At 38.2% G+C, this 22,946-nt stretch overlaps 2 protein-coding genes across 17 annotated transcripts in view; one reads left to right on the forward strand and one right to left on the reverse strand.

Annotated features, from left to right (window-relative positions):
* KRIT1 (KRIT1 ankyrin repeat containing) overlaps positions 1 to 12,826 on the reverse strand; it is a 46,575-nt gene extending 33,749 nt beyond the window's left edge. Inside the window, exons 1-11 of one of the 15 annotated variants that reach the window (XM_030932127.1) lie at positions 12,686 to 12,826; positions 12,360 to 12,469; positions 11,792 to 12,024; positions 10,883 to 11,030; positions 8,896 to 8,999; positions 8,086 to 8,245; positions 4,753 to 4,845; positions 3,485 to 3,614; positions 2,472 to 2,715; positions 1,859 to 1,974; positions 1,499 to 1,642 (exon numbers count right to left, since the gene is read on the reverse strand). In XM_030932127.1, coding sequence (XP_030787987.1) covers positions 1,499 to 1,642; positions 1,859 to 1,974; positions 2,472 to 2,715; positions 3,485 to 3,614; positions 4,753 to 4,845; positions 8,086 to 8,245; positions 8,896 to 8,997 — 989 coding nt within the window. In that variant the 5' untranslated portion in view covers positions 8,998 to 8,999; positions 10,883 to 11,030; positions 11,792 to 12,024; positions 12,360 to 12,469; positions 12,686 to 12,826. Of the gene's footprint in view, positions 1 to 1,498; positions 1,643 to 1,858; positions 1,975 to 2,471; positions 2,716 to 3,484; positions 3,615 to 4,752; positions 4,846 to 8,085; positions 8,246 to 8,895; positions 9,024 to 10,882; positions 11,031 to 11,791; positions 12,065 to 12,359 lie in introns of all 15 variants that reach the window. The other 14 variants (XM_030932126.1, XM_030932123.1, XM_010353548.2 and 11 more) reach the window with 14 other exon arrangements.
* A 42-nt stretch (positions 12,827 to 12,868) lies between these two features.
* Positions 12,869 to 22,946, forward strand: part of ANKIB1 (ankyrin repeat and IBR domain containing 1) — a 164,624-nt gene continuing 154,546 nt past the window's right edge. Inside the window, exon 1 of one of the 2 annotated variants that reach the window (XM_030932121.1) lies at positions 12,869 to 13,408. The gene's annotated coding sequence lies outside the window, so the exon portion shown is untranslated. The remainder of the gene's footprint in view (positions 13,409 to 22,946) is intronic. The other variant, XM_030932122.1, reaches the window with a different exon arrangement.

Consider the following 22,946-nt stretch of genomic DNA (forward strand, 5'->3'; position numbering starts at 1 on the left):
GGTCTCGACCTCCTGACCTCGTGATCCGCCCGCCTTGGCCTCTCAAAGTGCTGAGATTACAGGTATGAGCCACCACGCCGGGCTGCATGTCATTTCTTTTAGTATTGTTTTTGCTGCCAGTATTTTCTGGTAATCTGAAGAAACAACTATTAACTCAGTTAAAGATGATTGGGGTAACTCTTAATATAAAAACTCCATGTAATAGGAAACATAAGAGCATATTTTTAAGGAAACAGAAAAAAGATCTTTATATATAAAGCAACTATAGTTAACTGCTTGATTACAAATATTAAAATCAGATAAATCAAAAGAATTTTCAGTTGGAAGAAACTCTAGAAATGATCTAATTATTACATTTTATATATGGATAAATAAACTGGATGCAGAGAGGTAAAGTGAATTACCTTGCTCAATCTAATACAACTAAGACACTGTGGACATTTAACAAGGCAATAAATAATGTGGTACTTCTTTTCTTTTTTTTTTTAGATGGAATCTCACTCTGTCGCCAGGCTGGAGTGCAGTGGCACAATCTCGGCTCACTGCAATCTCTGCCTCCCGGGTTCAAGTGATTCTCCTGCCTCAGTCTCCCGAGTAGCTGGGATTACAGGCATATACCACCACTCCTGGCTAATTTTTGTATTTTTAGTGGAGATGGGGTTTCACCATGTTGGCCAGGTTGATCTCGATCTCCTGACCTTGTGATCCACCCGCCTCGGCCTCCCAAAGTGCTGGGATTACAGGCGTGAGCCACTGTTCCTGGCTGGTACCTCTTAAATTAGCCAAGGAAACTTACTTTAAACAATAGGTGAACAGCAACTTTCCCACAGAAATAATTAAAAAACTTTATTATATCCTTTCTAGAAGATGACTTAAAGTAAACAGTTAACTACTACTCTAAACACTAACAACTCAGCCCAACTGAGGGGAAAAATAATTATGTGAGAGGAGGAGAAGACCAAGAGCTACACTGGGAAACTAGTGGAAAGAGCTAACCCCAATTCTGTCCCAACACTAGTATCTAACATAATGGAAAGCTGTGGTTCTAATGAAGGCTTTTGAGGGCTTCTTGATAACCAAAGTTTCTCAAAGCACTGAAAGGATACTTTTATAACAAGATGCAAGGTCAAATTGTAAGTAGTTAACATATGCAAACTTCACAGAAAGGATAAGCATAACATAATCCAATACAAAACAAGAGAAACTGCAAGGTGAATAAGTGACCGTGAACTCTACGATGACACTTACTAGTCATTAAGTATCCTACTATATCATCTGGCAATGCCTAAGAACACTAACAGTATATTCCCCATGGGGCAGACCTTACAATTCTGAACATTGGCACATATACAATCATCTAAGATCAAAACAGAAAACTCCTAAGGCAAACGGGTAGAGAAAAAGTATCTGGAATGAGAACAGTTTTGAAAAGAAGTACTAACATTTATAATTAAAAATGTATTCTTTCTAAATAGAAAAGAACAAATATTCCATTTACCAGCAGGCATAATGAATGGGTGCCCAGTGGTCACTGTCTAATTGGTTGACTGAAAATCTTTCACTGAGAAGACGGCTTAGTAATTCTGAATCTCCTTCACAGGCGCTTCGGTGGAGAGGAAAATCATCTACCCACTGTCGTTCCCTAATCATTAAAAAGAAATTTTGAAAAATACAAACAGGACTGTTAAAATTGTTTCAAAAGAAGTGTGACACATCTATGAAAGCTCTATATCACTGAGCAGCTATAAACTCAATAGTGACTACAATGCATACAAAATGCATATATAATTTTAAACAATACTTTAAATTAGAATGTAAGTTTTCATAAAAGCAATGTGGAGTAAAACTGAAACAGTACTTGTCTTCTGTGACACTGCTCATGCTTCTCTGCCATTTTTCCTGTTTAGGTATTTGGATTTTTGAGTAGTCTGGAGCTCCTAGACCAAAGTATGGATTTATTACCACTTTATCTACCTAGAAAGGGAAAACAATAACAAAAACCCATTAAGAGCTTTGTCCTCTTAATGTTTACATGTTTATATTTTAAATGTATTTATTTATTTATTTATTTATTTATTTATTTACTGAGAATGAGTCTTGCTCTGTTGCCCAGGCTGGAGTTCAGTGCTGCGATCTCAGCTCACTGCAACCTCTGCCTCCCAGGTTCAAGCGATTTTCCTGCCTCAGCCTCTGGAGTAACTAAGACTACAGGGGTACGCCACCACATCCAGCTAATTTTTGTATTTTTAGTAGAGATGAGATTTCACCATATTGGCCAGGCTGGTCCCAAACTCCTGACCTCAGGCAATCCGCCCTCCTTGGCCTCCCAAAGTGCTGGGATTATAGGCGTGAGCCACTGCACCAGGCCTTCATGTTTATAATTAGTAATATATGTATATATCTCAGGAAAAAAAATTACACTTGAGATAAAACGTCTTTTAAATCAGAGCTAAAATTCATTCAACTCTTACCCGATTTGTATATTGAAGATCTGATCCAAACAAAGGGTTGTAAATACAGGTATCTGCTTTCTCTAGGGCTAACATTTTACTCTTTATTTCTAGTGCACTATAGCCCATATGTAGTGAGTTTTCTGTCTGACCTGATTCAGTAGCATATGCAGGATTTATGACATTAGTTTTTATCCGCTCAAGAGGAGAAGGTCGGAATAAAGCTGGAATAAAGTGAGATTGTGCATGACGTTCATCTAACCACCTGGCAAAATAAAAATAGAGGTAGAAGTAGCCATTTGAAAGTGAAGATCAAAAAGGTAGATTACTATCTAACTCTGATATATGACACTTGTGAATATTACTTTCAGATTTTTATAATTTTAATTCAGTGTTAGTTAAGTACTTTATTATTTTTAAAATTTATTTATATTGCAAATTGATTTTAACAACTAAGAAAACATGCATAATACTGTACATAGTTTCGGGGCACATGTGATAATACGTTCATATGATCTGTAAAGATCAAGTCAGTATACAAATACTTCATTTATTATTAATAGAAGTTTTCTTAATGGATACAGCAAATAAATTTTTTAAACGTATATGCCATTATAGTAATAAAAACTCCTTTCAAAAAACATAAAAGTACTGTTAAAATTCAAACTACTGAGATGTAGGTGACATTAGCCCTCTTCTTACAGAAAGACAAAGGCATAAGAGGTTGAATGACTTATTCACTTATCAGTAACTCAATATTAAATGTATAGTTTCATAACAGGAGAATCTCAATTCTTAAGCCACGGCAGTGTTTGCCATTTCTGAAAAATAAAATTAACATGCTGTACCCAGGCCAGGACAACCTTATCTTGGGGTTTTTCATTTTTATATTAGAATTGAAAAACTTACCATTTTAAAAATACATATATTATTTTCATTATTTTCTTCTCAAAGTGTCTATATCTATCAGAACTAACTTCTACTATAAACATGTATTTGATTAATTAAAAAATACTTCTAATGGCATTTCTTACTTATCCAAGGCTATTAACATCCTTGCTGTAAGTGTAGCAAAGTGAGTACTGGATTCACTACAGACTCGCATGATATCTTGAAAGCAATAAAAAATTGGGCATCCTGGGGTATATATATATTTAGTATTATCTGAAAAAGAAAAATGAAGAATTATGCTACTATATAAAAGATTTACATCTGCATGTTTTCATCTAAAAATATATGTTACAAAATTAAAACTTGTTAAGTATAAAATAAATTGTTCTAGATTTGGAATTAGAAGGCCTGGATTCAAGTGATGACTAGCTCTGTGACCTTGTCCACTCAGATAAATGCAACATTTAGAATTCTGGAGGACTGCAGAAACTGTTTCCTCTTTATCTTCCTCAACAATGTTGTAAAACTCATTAATAAGATTTCCAACGCTACTTAAGATACTGAATTTTTTAACCTAAGTATGCCTGGAAAAATATATCTGGAATGCTACAGCTGGCTAATAAAATACATGTGAGCACTGTGTAGCAGCAGGCTGATGGGATGTCCATGGTGGGTGATTAATACAGTATATCATCAGTATTACTACTATCTTACATGATGCTAGTGCTCTGTAGTTTTCAAGGTGATTTCGTATCTAATACCTCATTGAATTTTCCAGCACCATGAAACAAGTGGAAGCAGGTAGCAATATTGTCCCTATTTTACAAATAAAGAGCTAAAGATTAAAGAGGAGATTTGCCCAAGGTCACAAAATTATAGGGCTGCAAGGTCTGTACTGAAACTCAATGTGTTTATTATGCCAGGGTGTCCAAGGAATAAAATATTACATCTTCACATTAGGTTTCCTTTTTAAAAATATTACTGATACTATTAGGCAGATTATATTAGAACTATTATGGATTCTTGTCCCAAATACTAGATAGGTTCTGATCATAATCTGTTAATTTTCCAGAATACTTCAGGATCAATTTTTATTTTATCTATGGCATATCTTTAGAAAAATCCTTTATTGTAACCTGAGCACTTTAAATTTCAATGATGCCTTCCCTCCTCATTTCTTCATCCTTTTAAAAACTAAAACAAAAACATTACTGTTGAGCCAAGAAGCCTGTATATTATTTTGAAATCAAAATGTCTTTAACTAACATATTTCCCTTCTTCTATTAATTTTAAAATATGTATTTTATAATATTATAGTAGTAACTATGAATGCAAATTCCTAAGTTCCTCAGTAGATCTTTACTTAGCATCTAAAGTATATGAAGATTTGTAAGATATATTTAGACCTTACCTTTGACAACTGATGGAACAATAAATAATGACGCTTCTCTGCCCATCTTCTCTCCGTCCAGAGGAAATTTTTTCATTAGTACAACTCGTTTTCCTAATCATTTTTAAAAAGTTAGCAAAACAAAAATAATACACTTTTAAATCTTATAAATTACCTTGAGAATTAGAAAACAGATACTTCAAAAGGCAGCATTAAGAGGAACTGAAATATACTAAGTCAACTTTATTATATGTACTAAAAAAACTGATAAATGCAAAATCATTCTGTGGACAATCCTTGTAGATTTAGGGTCCTAGTCTTGACCTCCTAGAAGAGAAGCTTCCTAAGCAAAGCTAGGAAAACTGTTCTGCTAAGAGCTGAGAAGGCAGAACGACAATGTACTCTGCAGGGTCAATAGGCATATACCACCTCACTCAACTAGGATAGAGACAGTAAGAATTTTATTATATTCTGGCATACGTAAGTTTCAAAGTCTTAATGTTTAGTGGCTCTTCATTTAATATTTAACCTCCATCCTCAATTTCAGGCTTTATTAAAATCTGATTGGGCTACAAACTATTGTTCTGAATTGTAACTACCATTCTTAATGTTTTTCCTGAATTGGCAGTAAGTTATTAATGAATAATAACCTACAAGTCTTGTATTCTAAAACCCCTCATCCTCTAGGCCTTTGTCATACTTTCAATGCTTCCAATTTCCTCACCCTAAGAAACAGAACCTCGTTCCTGACCCAGGTAGAAATGCCTAGTAGGCAGGTGGGATGCCTTCTGTGGCAAGTAAATGATGTAAGACTTCAAATAGATTCATTTATTCACAAAATATCAGAGTCAATATTTGTGATTATTAAGACCTTCTTTATTATAGCCCCCAATTATTTCACAAAATGAACACTTGTACAAAATATAAGTGTTAGATACAGAACATTCTAATATACTTCAGAGGCACTATTTCTTTTGCCTAGCTTGAAGTCTTGTCTCTACTTAATCTTTCCTGCCTTGCTGTTTCCCCAAACCCAGTTACGATCTATTATTTAAATGCCTATTTTGCAAATTATATATGTAACTATGAGATCTGTCAGTGGGGCAGGGAAGCACTGACAAGTTAGGAGATGAAGGTTCTAGTCCTAATTCCTCTACCAATGGAAATGCTTATAGGAGGAGACAGCCTATGCCTGCATTCCCATTTTATAGATGTGAAAATCACTACCTATCAACAGGATCAATTTAAGAATTTCATGTATAAGTATGGTAGTGCTTTGTAAATGACATACAACACAGTACAAAAATATTAAGCCTAACCACTGCTAATAGTCATTTGTGATTTTCATGTGATGTTTACATAAGGAATCATATTACTTCAAAAATATTTCATAGATTTAGAAAAACAAATAGGATATTCAGGATAGAGTATGGCTCATTAATATATTATGCTTTGCTACTTTAATTTCTTGTTAAACGCTCCCTGAAAATACATTAGTACATTTTATGTCTGAGTATACAGGGCAAAATGGTGCTAGATATGTTTCACAGTGACTGTCCACTCATAACTCCTCCTAAGGGAAACTACCCAGCCCTCTGGATCAGGGCAAGTTTTTGTTAACAGTGAGATCTCTTCCATATCCCTCTGGGTAAAAGGACCTAGTGGCAGAGCTTAGTTAATGCATAACAAATTATGACTTGTCTATAATTTATGTCTATAATGATTTGTCAGCTCAAATATGTGATTTAGATAATCAGATTTCTGTCTTGGGGATTTGGTGTCAGGATAGATGCTGATAACTATAACAATCTGGCAATAGTAGAATAAGTTTAGATGAAAATTTATCAGAGAAGTCCAAGACTGAGGTAGATGAGACTGACCAATCTGTGGCATCCAAAGACAGTCTTCACATGCCTTGATTCCCAAAAAAGGATAGCTCCCTCCACCTTTTTAATAAGCTAAGATTGCTTTCTTGATCTTCTTATTATATAGTGAATCTGGTAATTAGAGAAAAGGAATTCTCTTCATGAGACTCAGAGTATTTATCAGAGATCATATGCAGGAACTTTTTTTTATTTTTTTGAGATGGACTCTTACTCTGTTGCCCAGGCTAGAGTGCAGTGGCACAATCTTGGCTCACTGTAACCTCCATCTCCCATGTTCAAGCAATTCTTCTGCCTCAGCCTCCTGAGTAGCTGGGACTACAAGGCATGCACTACCACGCTGGGCTAATTTTTGTATTTTTGGTAGAGATGGGGTTTAACAACATTGGCCAGGCTGGTCTCAAACTCCTGACCTCGTGAAACACCCACCTCAGCCTCCCAGAGTGCTGGGATTACAGATGTGAGCCACTTTGCCTGGTCACAGGAACTACTTATAATCCTGAGTTAAAATCCTTACAGTCCCAACCCACAAAAACTCTTCAGGCTCTATTAGGGGAAGTAACCTATCAGGGAGCTAAAATATAGTGAATGGTACCTCCAAAAGTTAAGAAACACAGGCTTATAGCTCAGTTATGTATCTCTAGAAAACAAATACCCAAAATAACTAATAAGTCAAACCACAGGATTTGGCTGTATCTCTGCAACAAAAACAATCTCTTTACTGAAACAGATGAATCAGACAACTAATCCCTATAAAAATATACACTGAATAAGCTTTGAAAAACCAAAAAAGTAGGCATAGAGAGGTATGCTTTACTTCACTAACAACTGTTTTCTACTGCTACTTGACTGAATTGGCTTTACTTTTTAAATTGTAGTAACTGAATCCTGGATATAGTTTGTAGTTTCTGTAACATTTGACTGCTATCTGTTTCTACAGCCTGAGAAAATGGATCATTACTTTCTAATCACGTTCAAAGGCTATTATGTAATATTTTAAATGGGGCCTCAATCTTTCAGGGTTAATACTTCCACAATCCAGTCTGACTTTCTGAAAAGGGTCTTCTTTCTATGACCAAATAGGAAGAAAACCTCTGCTACCTGGTAATTTACAGGACTTTCCCTAATCCACGAATATTAACTTTTACTTAGTTTTGGAGAGATGAGTATAGTTTCCTTTGTCATTAAGTAGAGAAATAGGAATAGTAGTTAAAAGATACTTACCTACGGAACTATATTTCACATCAACATTGTGAATTCTTTAAATACTTTTTAACTTTTAAAATATTTGTCAAGTTACGTCTTGAAGGGGCTGGGGTGTACCTTAAAAACACTTGAGTTTTTTTTTTGCAAGTTTGTTAAATGTAAAGGAACATAAAAAGAAATTGGTTTAATATGTGTATATTTTTAAAAGAATGTATTTCCACAAGTATTTTAAACAATGTGTTTTTTTAAAAAAGAAGTTTCCTACCTCTGATACCCTGGTTTGCAGGAGAAATTGGTTTGGTGGTTTCTACTACGTAATCCAAAATGCCTTGTGTTATTTCACTGTTGCCTTGAAGTTTCGTTTCTAATAAAACTTTCTTTCTCTTTTTTTTCTGTCCTTCAATGGGAACCTCATGCAACAAAATCTTAGATGAGAAAAACAACATTAAGAGAAAGCTTAAAATAAAGTCTACTTGCCCTAGAAAACTACAATAAGCTAGTAGTCTTTCTCAACTCTAGCTACATATTAGAATAATTTGGGAAGCTTTAAAACAATAGCAATGCCCAGCCCCATCCCACACGGATGGGAATGTCTGGGGTCTGGTTCTTACAGTTTTAAAAGTTCCCCAGGTGATTGTACAGTGCAGCCAGGAGTGAGAAATGGTAAGCTACAGCACTGCTGAAACAGTAGCCTACTGAGAAACCCCACGGTACCCTTGAACAGGTTTCAGACAACCTTAAAAAATCAGTTTAAAGGAAATGCTACATAAATTAGGTTAAATTAGAAGTATTTCATATTGCTTGAAATCTGTTGCATAAAAAAGGTAACAATTCAGTTATATATATGTATATGTATGTACATATAGTCTTAATTACATGTTTACTACTAATAACCTACGTGTCAATAAACAGCAAATGGTCAAAAGGCACGCGGCAGAAAAAAGAATAATGGGCAGAAACCTAAAATAATTGGCTTGTTAATACGAATTTACAAGATATAATAAGGCTTTATATGTGAATGATAATACAGAATGACATTCAATGGTAGAAACAAATTATTATTAAATGTTCTTACTTCATATGACTTAGCTCTGTATTCCCGAGAATTGAGACTGGCAGTATTCTTTGGACGAATAACAGCAACATATGCATCTTCTATGTTTTCCGGATTTCCCATTGCTTTATAAAACAAATAAAAAATTCCTTGAAAGATTAAAGGACACATTTGATGGCAACATAAAAAAAAAAGTAACGCATCTTAAATTGAAAAATTTTATTTCCACATAATCATGTTGAAAAAATTTTTTAAAAAATAAAATGTTCTCTATCCTAGAATATATAGTGCCTAAAAGGCAAGCCAGGAATGACTTTGACTGCATCTTTACTGTTCAACTACTCAAAACCTTAGCTGATAATTTAAGATTTCCTTTGTATTTCTTTTTTCCTTTTAAAATAGGGTTATACATTTTCATAGGTGTTAACTGCATAGTAAGAATCTGCCTTTGGGGCCAAAAAAAGTGATTATGATTATAAAATATTTTGTAAATAATGACTTGAAATAGTGATTCAGAATAACATACACTTTTTCCATAAATTACAAAAGCGAATGTTAGTTATACTATTAACAGTTTGGAAGTTGGAAATGGTAGATGTTTTACATCCATTGACATTTATTCCAGAAATTTTAGCAAGGAGAACTTTGATATTAGACATTTGGATGAGCTAAAGCATAGTATATAATTTTCTTTCGAGTTGCTTATCACAGAACCAAAACCATTTGGTCAGTTAATAAAAGCTTTATGACAGTGATTTAAGAATCTTTTCCATTTCCCTTATCAATTTCCTTGATAATCCAATTTTTTTTTTTTTTTGAATCAGAGTCTCACTCTTTCGCTTAGGCTAGAGTGCACTGTACAGTCTCGCCTCACTGCAACCCTCGCCTCTTAGGTTCAGGTGATTTTCCTGCCTCAGCCTCCTGAGTAGCCGGAATTAAGAGGCGTGTGCCAGCATGCTCGGTTAACTTTTGTACTTTTTAGTAGAGACGGAGTTTCACCATGTTGGCCAGGCTGGTCTCAAACTCCTGACCTCAGGTGATCCGCCTGCCTCAGCCTCCCACAGTGCTGGGATTACAGGCATGAGCCACCACACCTGTCAATAATCCAAATTTTTTATTCCAAATATATTCAGTGTGTGTGTGTGTGTATGTGTCTGGGTGTATGTGTGTGTACATGCGTATACTTTGTCCCCTTAAATCTTAAGACTCCATTGCGCAATTTCCAACAAGCGACTGAATTTCAACCACAATCTTGGTTGTATAATAGTTCCCTTCATTGAGTAAATTTCTTTAATGGCTACACTAAAGTGCATCTTTCTGTACTGATTATTTTCTCTCTCTCTCTTTTTTTTTTTTTAAAGCTTCTCGCCATTTACTTGTCAGCAAATTTCTAAAAGAACATTAAAGAAAGAGCTTCTTTCCCGGCTATGTTGAGATGAACTTCTTCAGTTTTTAAAAAACCACTAGGCATTAAAATTATCTGTTCATATTTAATGAGTTCCCTACTACTGCAACTCTCAAAATAGACCATTTTGAAGAAAGGGTTTTGAATGTTATTTGAGAGGAGATAGAGTAATTATCCTGTTTTTTCCACTGCAGCTGAAAATATCACTCTGCAACTTTTAATTCACTTCCCTAAATAACAATTAAAAAGTGCCTTATGATTGTAAAATTACCTTAAGAAGAAGTTCTGTTAAAATAACAGTAGCTTTTGGCATTTTACATAAACTTTAGCCTAAGATTAAAACAACCATTAAAATTATTGTACAAAAATTTTACATAAAATAATTTAAGTAATTTTCAAATTTATCTTAGATTCTAAAACTTTCCATTGATTTAGATCCAAAAAACCCTATGGATCTTTCACTAGAAAAAATACAGTAAAACATTAGGATAGAGACATTTCATTGTGTGAAAAGTTTTGAGGACATTTCATTCTTTATCATTATATACTTCATGAAATTTTTTTCAGTTCAATTTTTTTCATAAGATCATTCTTAAAACCCACCTCATGCACCAGACCTTCCTACATCATGTGAAAAGGATGAGGCCTTTTTCTTCTCAGAATTTCTATTTAGCAATTACTTTTCACCACAGATTAACAATGACTTCGCGATAATAAACCTTTACAAATTATGAGACAGACGCATTGAAGACTGCAAGCCCCAAAAAGAAAGACATTGTATTGTGAATACACTGTATGATATAGGGCACAATTACAGAAACCATTTTTTCTATTAAGGACCTAAAAGAGAAATCAAGTAATTCTTAGTTTTCTAAACACAATTTAAAGCAAATCAATTCCTATCTTGGTCAACTCATGTTAAGAACACACTTACTAGCAAAGTACTTTGTCAATACTCATCACTTCTCTAGAATATTTAATTAATACTGCACAGAACCCTGAACTTTTAAAAGGTAAACAAATGTGATTTTAAAAAGACATAACTATGAAAGTAACAGTATCTGGTTTTCTTAAACCAAACACTTTTTTTTTTTACCATATCCCAAAATATTCTTAAAATTCATTTTCAAGAACTATTCGTACTTGACTACTAAAAATCTACATTCTTCCAGTGACATGAAAGAAGGAAACAAAGGCTTAAGTCAGGAAAATAACAAAAGTAACTAACATAAGAAGGTAAAACTGCTAAGGGAGAAACACATACAAATTGATAGAGACGGAGTTTCTAGAAAATCAGTAGTTTGAACTAAAATACGAGAAAGGTATAACTAGAGTTTGCAATATGTTTAGACTGAGTCTGAGAAGAGGATTCAAGTGAATAAGTACAGGAAACGTGGCATTTTGTTATATGGCTCACTCTATTCTGGAAAATATGGCACAAATGATTGCTGCCTAAGTAATAAGACCGTATAAACTCGTGGAAGTGGTCCTTAATTGGGGAGTGGCACCTACCTGGGATCACTGGAAAATATGGAGGGCATTTCTGGTTGTCACTATGACTGATGAGGGGAGATGTACAACTGCCATTTAGTGTCCATGGAACAGGTTTGCTAATATCCTCTTAGTATGCTAGACAGCGTTTGCAAACAGAAACTGTAAAGGCACATAAGCACTCCAGAAGAGTAAGAAAATAATGAGGCTGAGATCTTGGGGTAGACCAGCGAGATGAAATACTTCTGGTGAGGCTAAAAACAACATGTAGAAAAAGCGATGAAAGCCAAAAACCTTAAAAGGTGGAGAAAGATGTAGAGGCGAGAAATGAGTTAGAGGGGGAGAAGTGAGTTAGAATGACAAGCTGTGTGAATCCCTTTCCCTGCCATGACAAAAATACGTAATCACTCTGCCTGGGAGGTTTCTTCCTGCGCCACCACCCATCAACGTCCACTACCGGGGAAAAATATAAGCCTCTTTGTTCAAAGAGTTTCCACCCAAAAAGTGGCTTTGGTTTCTCTGTAACTACGTGTGAAAAATAAACTCCTTGCCTGGGGCAACTAGATATGGAGATAGTTCAGTCTCCCACCTCTGTTTTCCCTCGCTGGAGTCGAACTTGCTCCTCCTGTTTCCCGAAGGACACCGAGAGGTCCCACCCGTACGGCCTGCCGCGAGTGCCTCTCCGGCCGCTACATTCAACTAAATGGGTGGGACAGTCACCTGGCGAGGGGGTCAGGGACTGTCACCGCTTTCTCATTCCTCCTTCCCTCCTCCCAGGCACAGCAGCCCGGCCCAGCTTCCTGTGACAGAAAAACCCTCAATCGCCAAAAGAAAGCCGTCCTGAGGGTTCCCCTGCGCTCCCCACCCGGCACCCCAAAAGCTGAGGTCTCCGGAGTCGCAAACCCTCTTGCCCACCTGCTCTTTACTGTTCTTCCCTCTCCTCGCACCTCAGCACCATTCACCCTTCACCCTCTCCCGACACTATAGGGTCCCAGGTCTTCAAAGGCCTTAGCTTTCCACCCAGCCGCTACCGTAGCTACGAAATCGCTTCCGGGTTCACACCCTTCGCAGCCTCGCGGTTGGCGGGGAAGAGCTTCCGGGTCGGCGGCCGGGCTGCTGCCGTTCCTGCTGCTTTTCGCTGGACCTGCAGTCTCTCAGGGGCTGGTGGCAGGCGACTCGGAGACTAGGGTGGTGGCGGCGGGGGTGCCAGCGGCTGAGTCGGAGCCGGAGGCGGGGGAGGGGAAGAGGGCGGCCGGGGCTGCGCGCGCGCAAGGCTGGAACATGAGCCGGACTTGACCGCGAGGCGGAGGCAAGAGCCGCCGCCCCCTCTTCCCCTCCCCCGAGTGAGGCGGCGCAGCGGCCGGAGAGGGATGGGGGGCGCCCGCCCAGTCTGAGCCTCGCCGCTGGCGCCTTCGGCTCACGCAGCGCTTCCCGCCGGCCGCCAGTGCGCACCCTGGGCCACATCAGCCTCCTCCTGACGGGTGCACCCGGGCCGGCGAGGAAGGGGCACCCGTCCGGGTGGGTGGGGCGGGCAGGGTACCTAAGGTCACCAGCTCGGCTGTAGAGGCAGGGGCGGCCGAGGCGGAACTGCGGAGTTGCTGGGTCCACCGACCCTTACCCTCAGCGGGAGAAGTAACCGTAAGTCTCAGCTTCGCGGTACGAATCTGTTTGAGGCTGCGTCTATCCGTTTGTGGCTCCGAGTTCAGAGCTATCTAGTTCACACCCTCCTGGATCTACTAGGAGTGTGCCTGTCTCCTGTTTTGGAGCATTGTCCCTCTGTATGTCCCCATCCCTGAACAGGCAGCATTCTCCGCCCACAGGGCTTTTCTCCCAGCGAATTTGCAAGCCTCCGGGTTTTCGTGACGCGTCCCATCCTCCCCATCTGGATGCATCTCCGTGTCCCTCTGTCCTCAAAGGATCTGTGTCCTTCCTCGCAGCCTCCCTCCCACCCCCCCATCCTTTGAGACGTGGAAAGCAACGGGTTCTGCCGACCTGGGGGGTTAGAGACAGTCTTGAGAAGCGGATGGGTAAAAGTGCTCTGCAGGGCTGTGATGGGTGGGGATAGGTGCAGATGGCTCCAGTGAACCTTTATTTTTGCAGCTTCTGCCACCAAAACAAAAGAATGGAGCGCTCCCCTGTATTCTGATTGTTCTCCCTATGTATGAGCTGTTTTCTGTACGTAGCTGTTTGAGTCGCAGGAAATTGACACTAGAGCTGTAATAAAGCATCTCCTGAGGAGATTTTGAGAATTAGTCTCCGAAGCTCGATTCACGCAGAATGGCATATCGAACAATCTTGTATTGAAATGAACATTTCAGAAGCGCTTAGCTGATAGATAAATGTAAAGATAAGAGTCTGCTGTTTCAAGTAGTGTATTTTAGATGGCTTTAAATTTTAGTGTTTTAATTTTCATCTGTTTCTTAATTTGTGAAGTATGTGGGTATGTGTAAGGTGTAAAAATCTTTGTATTGGAAGCTTTTGCTTTGTTACAAGCTTTTGCTTTGTTGCTTTTGAGACAAGAGACTTTTAAAGATCATATTAGATTGTATTTGATAATTATTTCGAATTCTTAATTCCAGAGAAATCTTTTTTTGTATCAGCCACTCACAGATGTTACACACATTGGTGCCTATGACCTTCCTGCTTCTTAAACTGTGAATGTCTTCAGTGTATTTTCAGAGTTTTGAACTAGACGTTTTTTCTCATTAGAATTTGATTTGCTTTTTAAACCGCTACTGCAGAACTTTCCAAAAATTAGATTTAAAAATAATTTTAATGCTGTCAGTGATTGGACAATAGCTCTTATATGACTTTATGCATTTGCTACTTTTCAGAGCACCATAGGAAGCAAACGATGATTTAAGAATAATTTTACTGTGTACTGCAGGTTGTTATTCTGCAAACTACTGTGTAGAGTAGGCTGGTAGCTTTAGTGTTTTGTATTGCTGAAAAACATTGTTACTTCATTAAGAAAGATGGATGTATTTAATGATTTTTCCCCCCAACCTCCTTTCAGCAGTTAATTTTGGGCTATTATCTGATTTGTAACTTCTCACTGTTCACAGATTTTAATTTGAAGTAGGCTCAGGAGATGTAGTTCCAGCTCTCTGGAAATGTACTTAGCACAGAAGCCAAGCACTGTACAGAGTTGAGTGTATTATTAAGGGTGTGGCTTTTGCTTTCTGTGAAATTGTTCAGTTTCTGAATAAGAGTAGGGTGCTCTAGTGAGGTGATGGGCGCTATCTTGGAGAAGTCTTAGAAAAAATGTTGTTGATTCTCTCTTTTACTTGGGGTAGGATGGGGAAGATAGGACCATATTTTCTTTCCTATTTCACTGTTCCCTTGACTACTACACCGAGAATTTTGAGTTTTCAATATGTAAGGAGTCTGAAACTGTCCAGACTGTGCTGTAAACAAGGGCTCTAACAGGTAGGTGACTCCTGAAACATGGGAGGGAAGTTTTGTTAGCCACTCTTTTGTACTCCTATGGCACTGCCCACTTCTCAAAGAGTGGGTTTTCTTTCCTCTTTCTTTTCTGGGGTATGCACTCAAACTTGTGAAAGTGAAATATGTGTCTTTACAGCTTGCTTGTAGATAAAAGTGCAAGCTCATTTTCATATATAAGTAAATGGAAGAACTATGAATTAAGTTAATCTGAATGTCCTTGAAATGAAGTTGGAAAAGATTCCTCAATGCTTTGGGTAATTTTTCCCCCTTTGAGGATGCATATAACATTTATTTAGATTAAGTTTTAAAATATTTCCTTCAAATATTTGACACATTTGCCAAAAAGGATTTGGGAGTGGACTAAGAGAGACTATTAAAGAGACCAGTCTGGGGGGAGTTTTTATACATTGATCTAAAAATGCTTAGGTTTTTAATTTACTTTTCAAAGTGGCTTCCTTAGGGGGAATGGTAATTTTTGGATTCTCAGTTTATTTTTCAGACAACCTCAGACTTCCTCTTTCTTTTCCAGATTCTCTCTCTCTTTTTCTTTTCTTTTCTTTTCTTTTTTTTTTCTTTTCTTTTCTTTTCTTTTCTTTTTTCTTTTCTTTCTTTTGAGATGCAGTCTCACTCTCTCGCTAAGGCCGCCGTGCAGTGATGTGATCTTAGCTCAATGCAACCTCCGCCTCCCAGGGTCAAGTGATTCTCCTGCCTCAGCCTCCCGAGTAGCTGGGACTATAGGCGCCCGCCACCACACCTAGCGAATTCTTGTATTTTTAGTAGAGACGAGGTTTCACCATGTTGGCCAGACTGGTCTCGAACTCTTGAACCCAGGTGATCCCCCTGCGTTGTCCTCCCAGAGTGTTGGGATTACAGGCGTCAGCCACTGCACCTGGTCTTCTAGATACTTTCATGTCCATTTTATTTCCTTAAACTTTTATTGAGCATCTACTGTGTGTCAAGCACTTCATTAGGTTCTGGAACTACAAGGGTAAATTATTCAAGGTTCCTTTCCTCATTGAGGTTACCAGTCTAGATATTTGACTGTGATTTCTATTCACTTGCCTTTATTGGCTTCTCTTACAGGTTTTTAAGCCACTTGACCCTGTTTCTAGATTGTTTCATATTCTCTGTGTAAGAATATGCAACCAGGCACTGTGGCGCACGCCTGTAATCCCAGCACTTTGGGAGGCCGAGGTGGGCAGATCATGAGGTCAGGAGATTGAGACCAGCCTGGCCAACATGGTGAAACCCTGTCTCTACTAAAGATACAAAAAACTAGCTGGGCTTGGTGACACACCCCTGTAATCCCAGCTACTTGGGAGGCGGAGGCAGGAGAATCACTTGAACCTGGGAGGCGGAGGTGGTTGTGAACTGAGATCTCGCCATTGCACTCCAGCCTGCGTGACAGGGTGAGACTCCGTCTCAAAATAAATAAATAAATAAATAAATAAATAAATAAATAAATAAATAAGAATAAGCACCATAGATGCCATTTACTGAGTGCCTAATTTATGCCAGTCACCGTGCTAAGTGCTTTACATACATTATCTTATTTAATCCTTAGAACAGTCCCAAAATATATTTTATCTCCATGTAAAGACCCCCCCCCACACACACAAATAAACTAAACTAATAATAATAATAATAAAAAGCGATACAGAATCTGGTGTATAGTATTACTGGATTTTTTTTTTCCTTGTAATATTCTCGAAAAGATTTGACTTACAGTCCTTAAAGGGGAGAAGCTGTCATATAGTCATTAACAGTTTTTAATTCTCTAATATTGCTTTGAATAGAAAAATCCTAATTTCATAAGGTACTAGTATATTTTGCGTTCTAAAGCAGATACTTTGGCTGGGCTCGGTGGCTCACGCCTATAATCCCATAACTTTGGGAGGTTGAGGCAGGCAGATCACCTAAGGTCAGGAGTTCAGTACCAGCCTGACCAACATAGAGAATCCCCATATCTACCAAAAATGCAAAATTGGCCAAGCATGGTGGCACATGCCTGTAATCCCAGCTACTCGGAAGGCTGAGGCAGGAGAATTGCTTGAACCTGGGAGGTGGAGATTGCAGTGAGCCGAGATTACGCCACTGCACTTCAGCCTGGGCAACAAGAGCAAAACTCTGCCTAAAAATAAATAAATAAAGCAGATAATTATATACTATCAAAATTAATTTTCAGTCGTTGTTTAAACTTTTGAAAAGACATAATTCTAAAGTTCATTATGGTTAACTGTAACAGATCTTCAGGCATGTTTACCTTTTTTTCCCTCTAGTTCAGCAATGGAACCACAAGCTTTTAAGATGTGCTAGAAATGTGTGTATTCTCCAGGAAGGGTAGAGTATTGAGCCATGTGAAATCTATTCAGCTTTAAAAATTTTTGAGTTTAATTTTGGCAACTAAGGGCCTTGGAGAGTTTTAGTTTCTGCAATGAAAGTGTATTCTTTCAGATTTGAAAATTATCATACTCATTATTGGTAGGATATATGCTTTATCAGCAATTTGATATGGTTCAGTCTAATAATTTTTCAGACACTCAGCATTTTTTAAAAGCATGGTTTTCCACTGTCAACTCTTTTCTCCAAAAGCCTTATGTTTATCCTAAACATTTGATTCTATCATTACTTTTTAACCAAAAACTGTTAGCAGTTTGCTATTCTTAGGATAATGATTTTTACTACTGGTTTTGCGCTCTTCTGTTTTTAGGACTTTAGAGCAGATATTTAATACTTGAGTTCCTAAGAAAGTTAATCCTTGATATTTTTCTGTCTTCAGTCTGACATACAATTTTAACTTAACATAGACAGTCCTTCCCTTTCAGTGTAGCAAAGTCCTTGCTACTCAAGTCACTATATTTTTCTCGTTGAAATAATATTGGAGGTAGAATTCCTGTTCAAGGACATTAACAATGACTAAGTTATAAATGGGCTAGGTGCTGGGACTACAAAGATGAGTAAGTCAAGATTCCTTTCCTCACTGAGCTGTAAAATACTCATTTAAAATCCATGAAGAGAAGGGAGAGTTCATTGAGATGCTCTTAGTTCACCAAATAGTCATAAAAACATTGCCCTTCTTGTTAATGCGTGCCTTCAGAGTATGGTAAAGGAAAGTATGTAAATCAACATATTCAGTCAAGGTTTTCATTCTGTTTCTTGGCCTTAGGCAATAGGCGATTCACATTTGCTCTATCACTAGATGTTCTATATCACATCTTTATTTTCAGATGAAAAAATCATTTTGAAACAATTTCAAATTTAAAGAAAAAATATCAGAACAGTACAAAGAACTCTTATATCCCCTTCACCCAGATTTCTCCTATTGTTAATATTTTGCTTACTTCCATTGCCTGCCCTCTCTCTCTGTGTCTCCATACATACATACATACTCATTACAGTCTTTTTCTGAACCTTTTGGAGCAAACTGCCAACATGGTATCACATCACCCCTAAACACTACAGCGTCTGTTTCTTAAAAATAAGCGCTCTCTTATACAGCCAACATACTACCATCCAAAGAAGAAAATCAACATGGATACAACACTGCTATCTAGTCCAAAGAATCTATACAAATTTCATCTACTATTCCAACAGTATCTCTTTCTTTTCTGGCACAGGATCCTATCCAGGAATACATGTTACAGTTAGTTATTATGTCTGTTCATAGTTCTTCAGCCTCAGTTTTCCATCTTTCATGTCCTTGATAGTTTTAATAAGTATATGCCCTGTATTCTGTGTGGTGACCCTCATCCTAGATCTATATATTTCCTCATGACTCCAATCAGGTCATGCATTCCTGGCAGTAATACCACAGAAATGCTGCTGTGCCCTTCTCAGTGTGTTGCGTCTAGAGGCATACTATGTAAAATCATGCCACTAATAGTGATATTGGCAAAATGATATTTGTGCCCTTTGTGATTGATTAGTGTTTGTGGAGATACATTCCAAAATTATGCTAGTATCGCGTTTCTCATCAACCCTCCACTCATTAGCTTTGGTGGGTGTCATTGGTGACTCCCACCTGAATTAACCACTTTTATGATGATTGCCAAATAATTTTTTTTTATTTGTTATTTTTTCTGTACATATTAGTTGGTACTGTGTCATAAGGTACTACTTTTTTTTGAGACAGTCTTGCTCTGCTGCCCAGGCTGGAGTGCTGTGGTGTGATCTTGGCTCACTGCAACCTCCACCTCCCAGGTTCAAGCAATTCTCCTGCCTCAGCCTCCTGAGTAGCTGAGATTACAGGCACCCATCACCGCTCCCGGCTAATTTTTGTATTTTTAGTAGATACGGGGTTTCACCTCTTTCTCTCTCATTTATTAAAATTAAAGCAGTAAAGACTCATGGGGCCGGGCGCGGTGGCTCAAGCCTGTAATCCCAGCACTTTGGGAGGCCGAGACGGGCGGATCACGAGGTCAGGAGATCGAGACCATCCTGGCTAACACGGTGAAACCCCGTCTCCACTAAAAATACAAAAACTAGCCGGGCGAGGTGGCGGGCGCCTGTAGTCCCAGCTACTCGGGAGGCTGAGGCAGGAGAATGGCGTGAACCCGGGAGGCGGAGCTTGCAGTGAGCTGAGATCTGGCCACTGCACTCCAGACCGGGCGACAGAGCGAGACTCCGCCTCAAAAAAAAAAAAAAAAAAAAAAAGACTCATGGATTTCGATTTTGTTAAATGTGTTCTGATTTGTTGCTGTTATTATTTATTTTGCTTTTTAAGGTAGTCCTGATTTAGCCAGTGGTAGCCTCTTCAAGCTGGCTCCTCTGCCCATATATCATGCCCCTATCTCATTCATTGTGCATTTCCTTAGGACTTTCTGGCAGAACAAGCTGTTCCTGGTTCATCTTGTGCTTTGTCTACCAGAGTAGACAAAGTAGATTCCAGAGCCCTGGAATCAACCATTTCTCCAAGGAGCTCTGTTTTTGTTTTTTTGTAGGTTGTTTGGGGTGTTTTTTTTTTTTTTCTTGAAAGATGGTATTTAAAACAAAGATTTGGGGGCTTAGTTTGCTCATTGCTACTGGAATGTCATTGCTTCCAAGCCATCATAGAAGACAGAATTAGGACACTTGTGTATGGTTTATATACACACATACAGAAAACACACACTCATACACACATACGTAATTAGTTCTGTACCTGTGTGTACATATTAGAGACATAAAGTTGTTCCTGTAGTTTCAATTCTAGTCCAACACCCCAGGGTTTTTCCTAGCTTTCTCCCTTTAAGTGTTTATGAATGCCTTCTCTGGCAATAAGAAACTAGGCTTCACATTAGGCTCAATATATTTATCATTTCCCCAGTTGTTTTACTTACTTCCCCAGTAGGCTACCATTCTCCCTGCCATGTGGACCATCTCCCACCTTCATCTACCCCTACTAACATGCATCATTAACTGCTGGGCCTGCTGGCATTTGCGTCTATGGATCCACAACCCTTCACTGAGCCTATGACTCTGTGCAGCTCTCTGTTTCCACACAACACCCATTGTCCTCGCCTCTAGGCTAATTAGCCTGCACTTTCAGTCTTCCCAACATGACCTCACTGCCGTGCATCTTCAGCTAGCTTGTGGACACCTTTACATATTCTAATAGTTAATTTTTAAATCTATTTCAAGAATTTACAATCATAGCATACATATATGTGATCGAATATACACATAGTTTCCCCACACACAAATGGTAACATACTATATTAAATATTCTACACCTTTTTTTTTTTTTTTTTTACTTATCTTGAATACCTTTCCATTCTTTTTAACAACTTACGTAGTATTTCATTGTGCATGTGAGTATGTATATACATCCAGACACACACACACCTACACCTGCCTACCAGTGGTAGAATGTTTAACAGTCATAAATTTCTCCTGTTTTGGTAGTCATTCTTCTTTGCAGTGTGCCTTTGCTTTTTCTGTCTAGAGGTAGAATCTGTTTCAGTGAGCCGAGATCGCACCACTGCACTCCAGCCTGGGCGACAGAGCGAGACTCCATCTCAAAAAAGAAAAAATCTATTTCTCCGTCTCTTTCTTGAGTCTTGGCTGGCCTCATGACTTACTTTGATGAATGAATATGATAGAAGTGATCTATGAGTTCTGGAACCAACTCCTAACGAGGCTTCAAGGAATACTTTCTTGCAGCTGAAAGTGAGGAAGCTGGTTTAGTGTATGGAAGCAGTAAATGTGTCTTGCCGGAGAACCGAGATACCCCAGCTAGCAGCAAACACCAACCAGCAGGTGTGAAAGTGGTTTATCTAGCACCTAGTAGCCCAGCTGACCCTTTAGCTGAACGCACAGGAACCAGAGATGAAAACAGCAGAGAAACTGCTAGCCAACCTACAGTGTTGTGAAAAATAACATACTGTTTTGAGATACTAAGTTTGGGATGGTTTGTTCTGTAGCAGTAGATACCTGAAACCTTAACTGTGTTCATTTTGGACATATGGATTGTCTCTAGTATTCTATTATGAATAATATGTAATTAATATCTTTGTGCATAGTATATACCAATTTAATTTTAATACTTAATGCTAAATTATTTTTCAGAAATATTGACACAATTCGTATTGTCACCATTAATGTCTGAGAGTAATTATTTCCTCTATCAACTGACTGTTACTGAATGCTTTTCTTTTATAATAAAATGAGTTTTAAAAAAAAGTTTCCTGTGGTGCATTTCCCTAACTGCTTATGAGGCTAGCCATCTTTCAGTGTATTTGTTGGGCATTTTGATTTTCAGTTCTGTGAATTGCTTATTCATATCTTTACTCATTTTTTCCTGTTGGATTTTTTTCCCTTACTAATATGTTGGTGTTCTTCGATATCGTTATTATGGATATCCTCTTTTAACTTAATTTACAAATAAGTTTTGTTAGTTTGCTTTTGTTTTAGTTTATGGTATCACTTACTGTAAATTTTTCTTTTGGCATTTCACGTAATCATTGATATGGTTTGGCTATGTCACCACCCAAATCTCATCTTAAATTCCCACATGTTGTAGGAGGGACCCAGTGGGAGGTAATTGAATCATAGCATGGGGGCAGGTCTTTCCCGTGCTGTTCTCGTGGTAGTGAATAAGTTGCACAAGATCTGATGGTTTTGAAAAGGGGAGTTTTCCTTCACAAGCTCTCTTCTCTTTGCCTGCTGCCATCCATGTAAGATGTGACTTGCTCCTCCTTGCCTTCTGCCATGATTGTGAGGCCCCAGCCATGTGGAACTGTAGGTCAATTAAATCTCCTTTTCTTCCCTGTCTTGGGTATGTCTTTATCACCAGTGTGAAAATGGACTAATACAATCATCTATATCTGTATTTTTAAGACTTTTTGATGTTCCTGTCTTGAGAATCTCTCTCTCCTCTCTAGGTTAAACAAACTTTTTCCTAAACTTTCTTCTAACTTTCTCATCAAATAGGAATCATGTTCAGCGGCCACAGAAATCCAAAAAAGGGTCGTATAAATAAACAAGGGGGATTATTTTCCTCAAGTAATGAGAAATTAGAGGTAGACTGTCCAGAGCTGATACAGTGGTTCCACAGTACTATCAAGAATACAGGTTCATTTGTCTTTCTGTTTAGTCATCCAGGCTTGTCACCTCGTGGTCTTCAGAGGGCATTCCAGACTGAGCAGTAGTTTCTTTATATTCTTTTGTTATCCGTGGCTCTGCTTGTTTTAACTGAGAATCATATCCAGTTTGGTGACTGTAACTTCTGGGGATGGGGCCAAGATAAAAC

The sequence above is a fragment of the Rhinopithecus roxellana genome, chromosome 6 (assembly GCF_007565055.1).
Source record: "Rhinopithecus roxellana isolate Shanxi Qingling chromosome 6, ASM756505v1, whole genome shotgun sequence".
Classification (NCBI taxonomy): Eukaryota; Metazoa; Chordata; class Mammalia; order Primates; family Cercopithecidae; genus Rhinopithecus; species Rhinopithecus roxellana.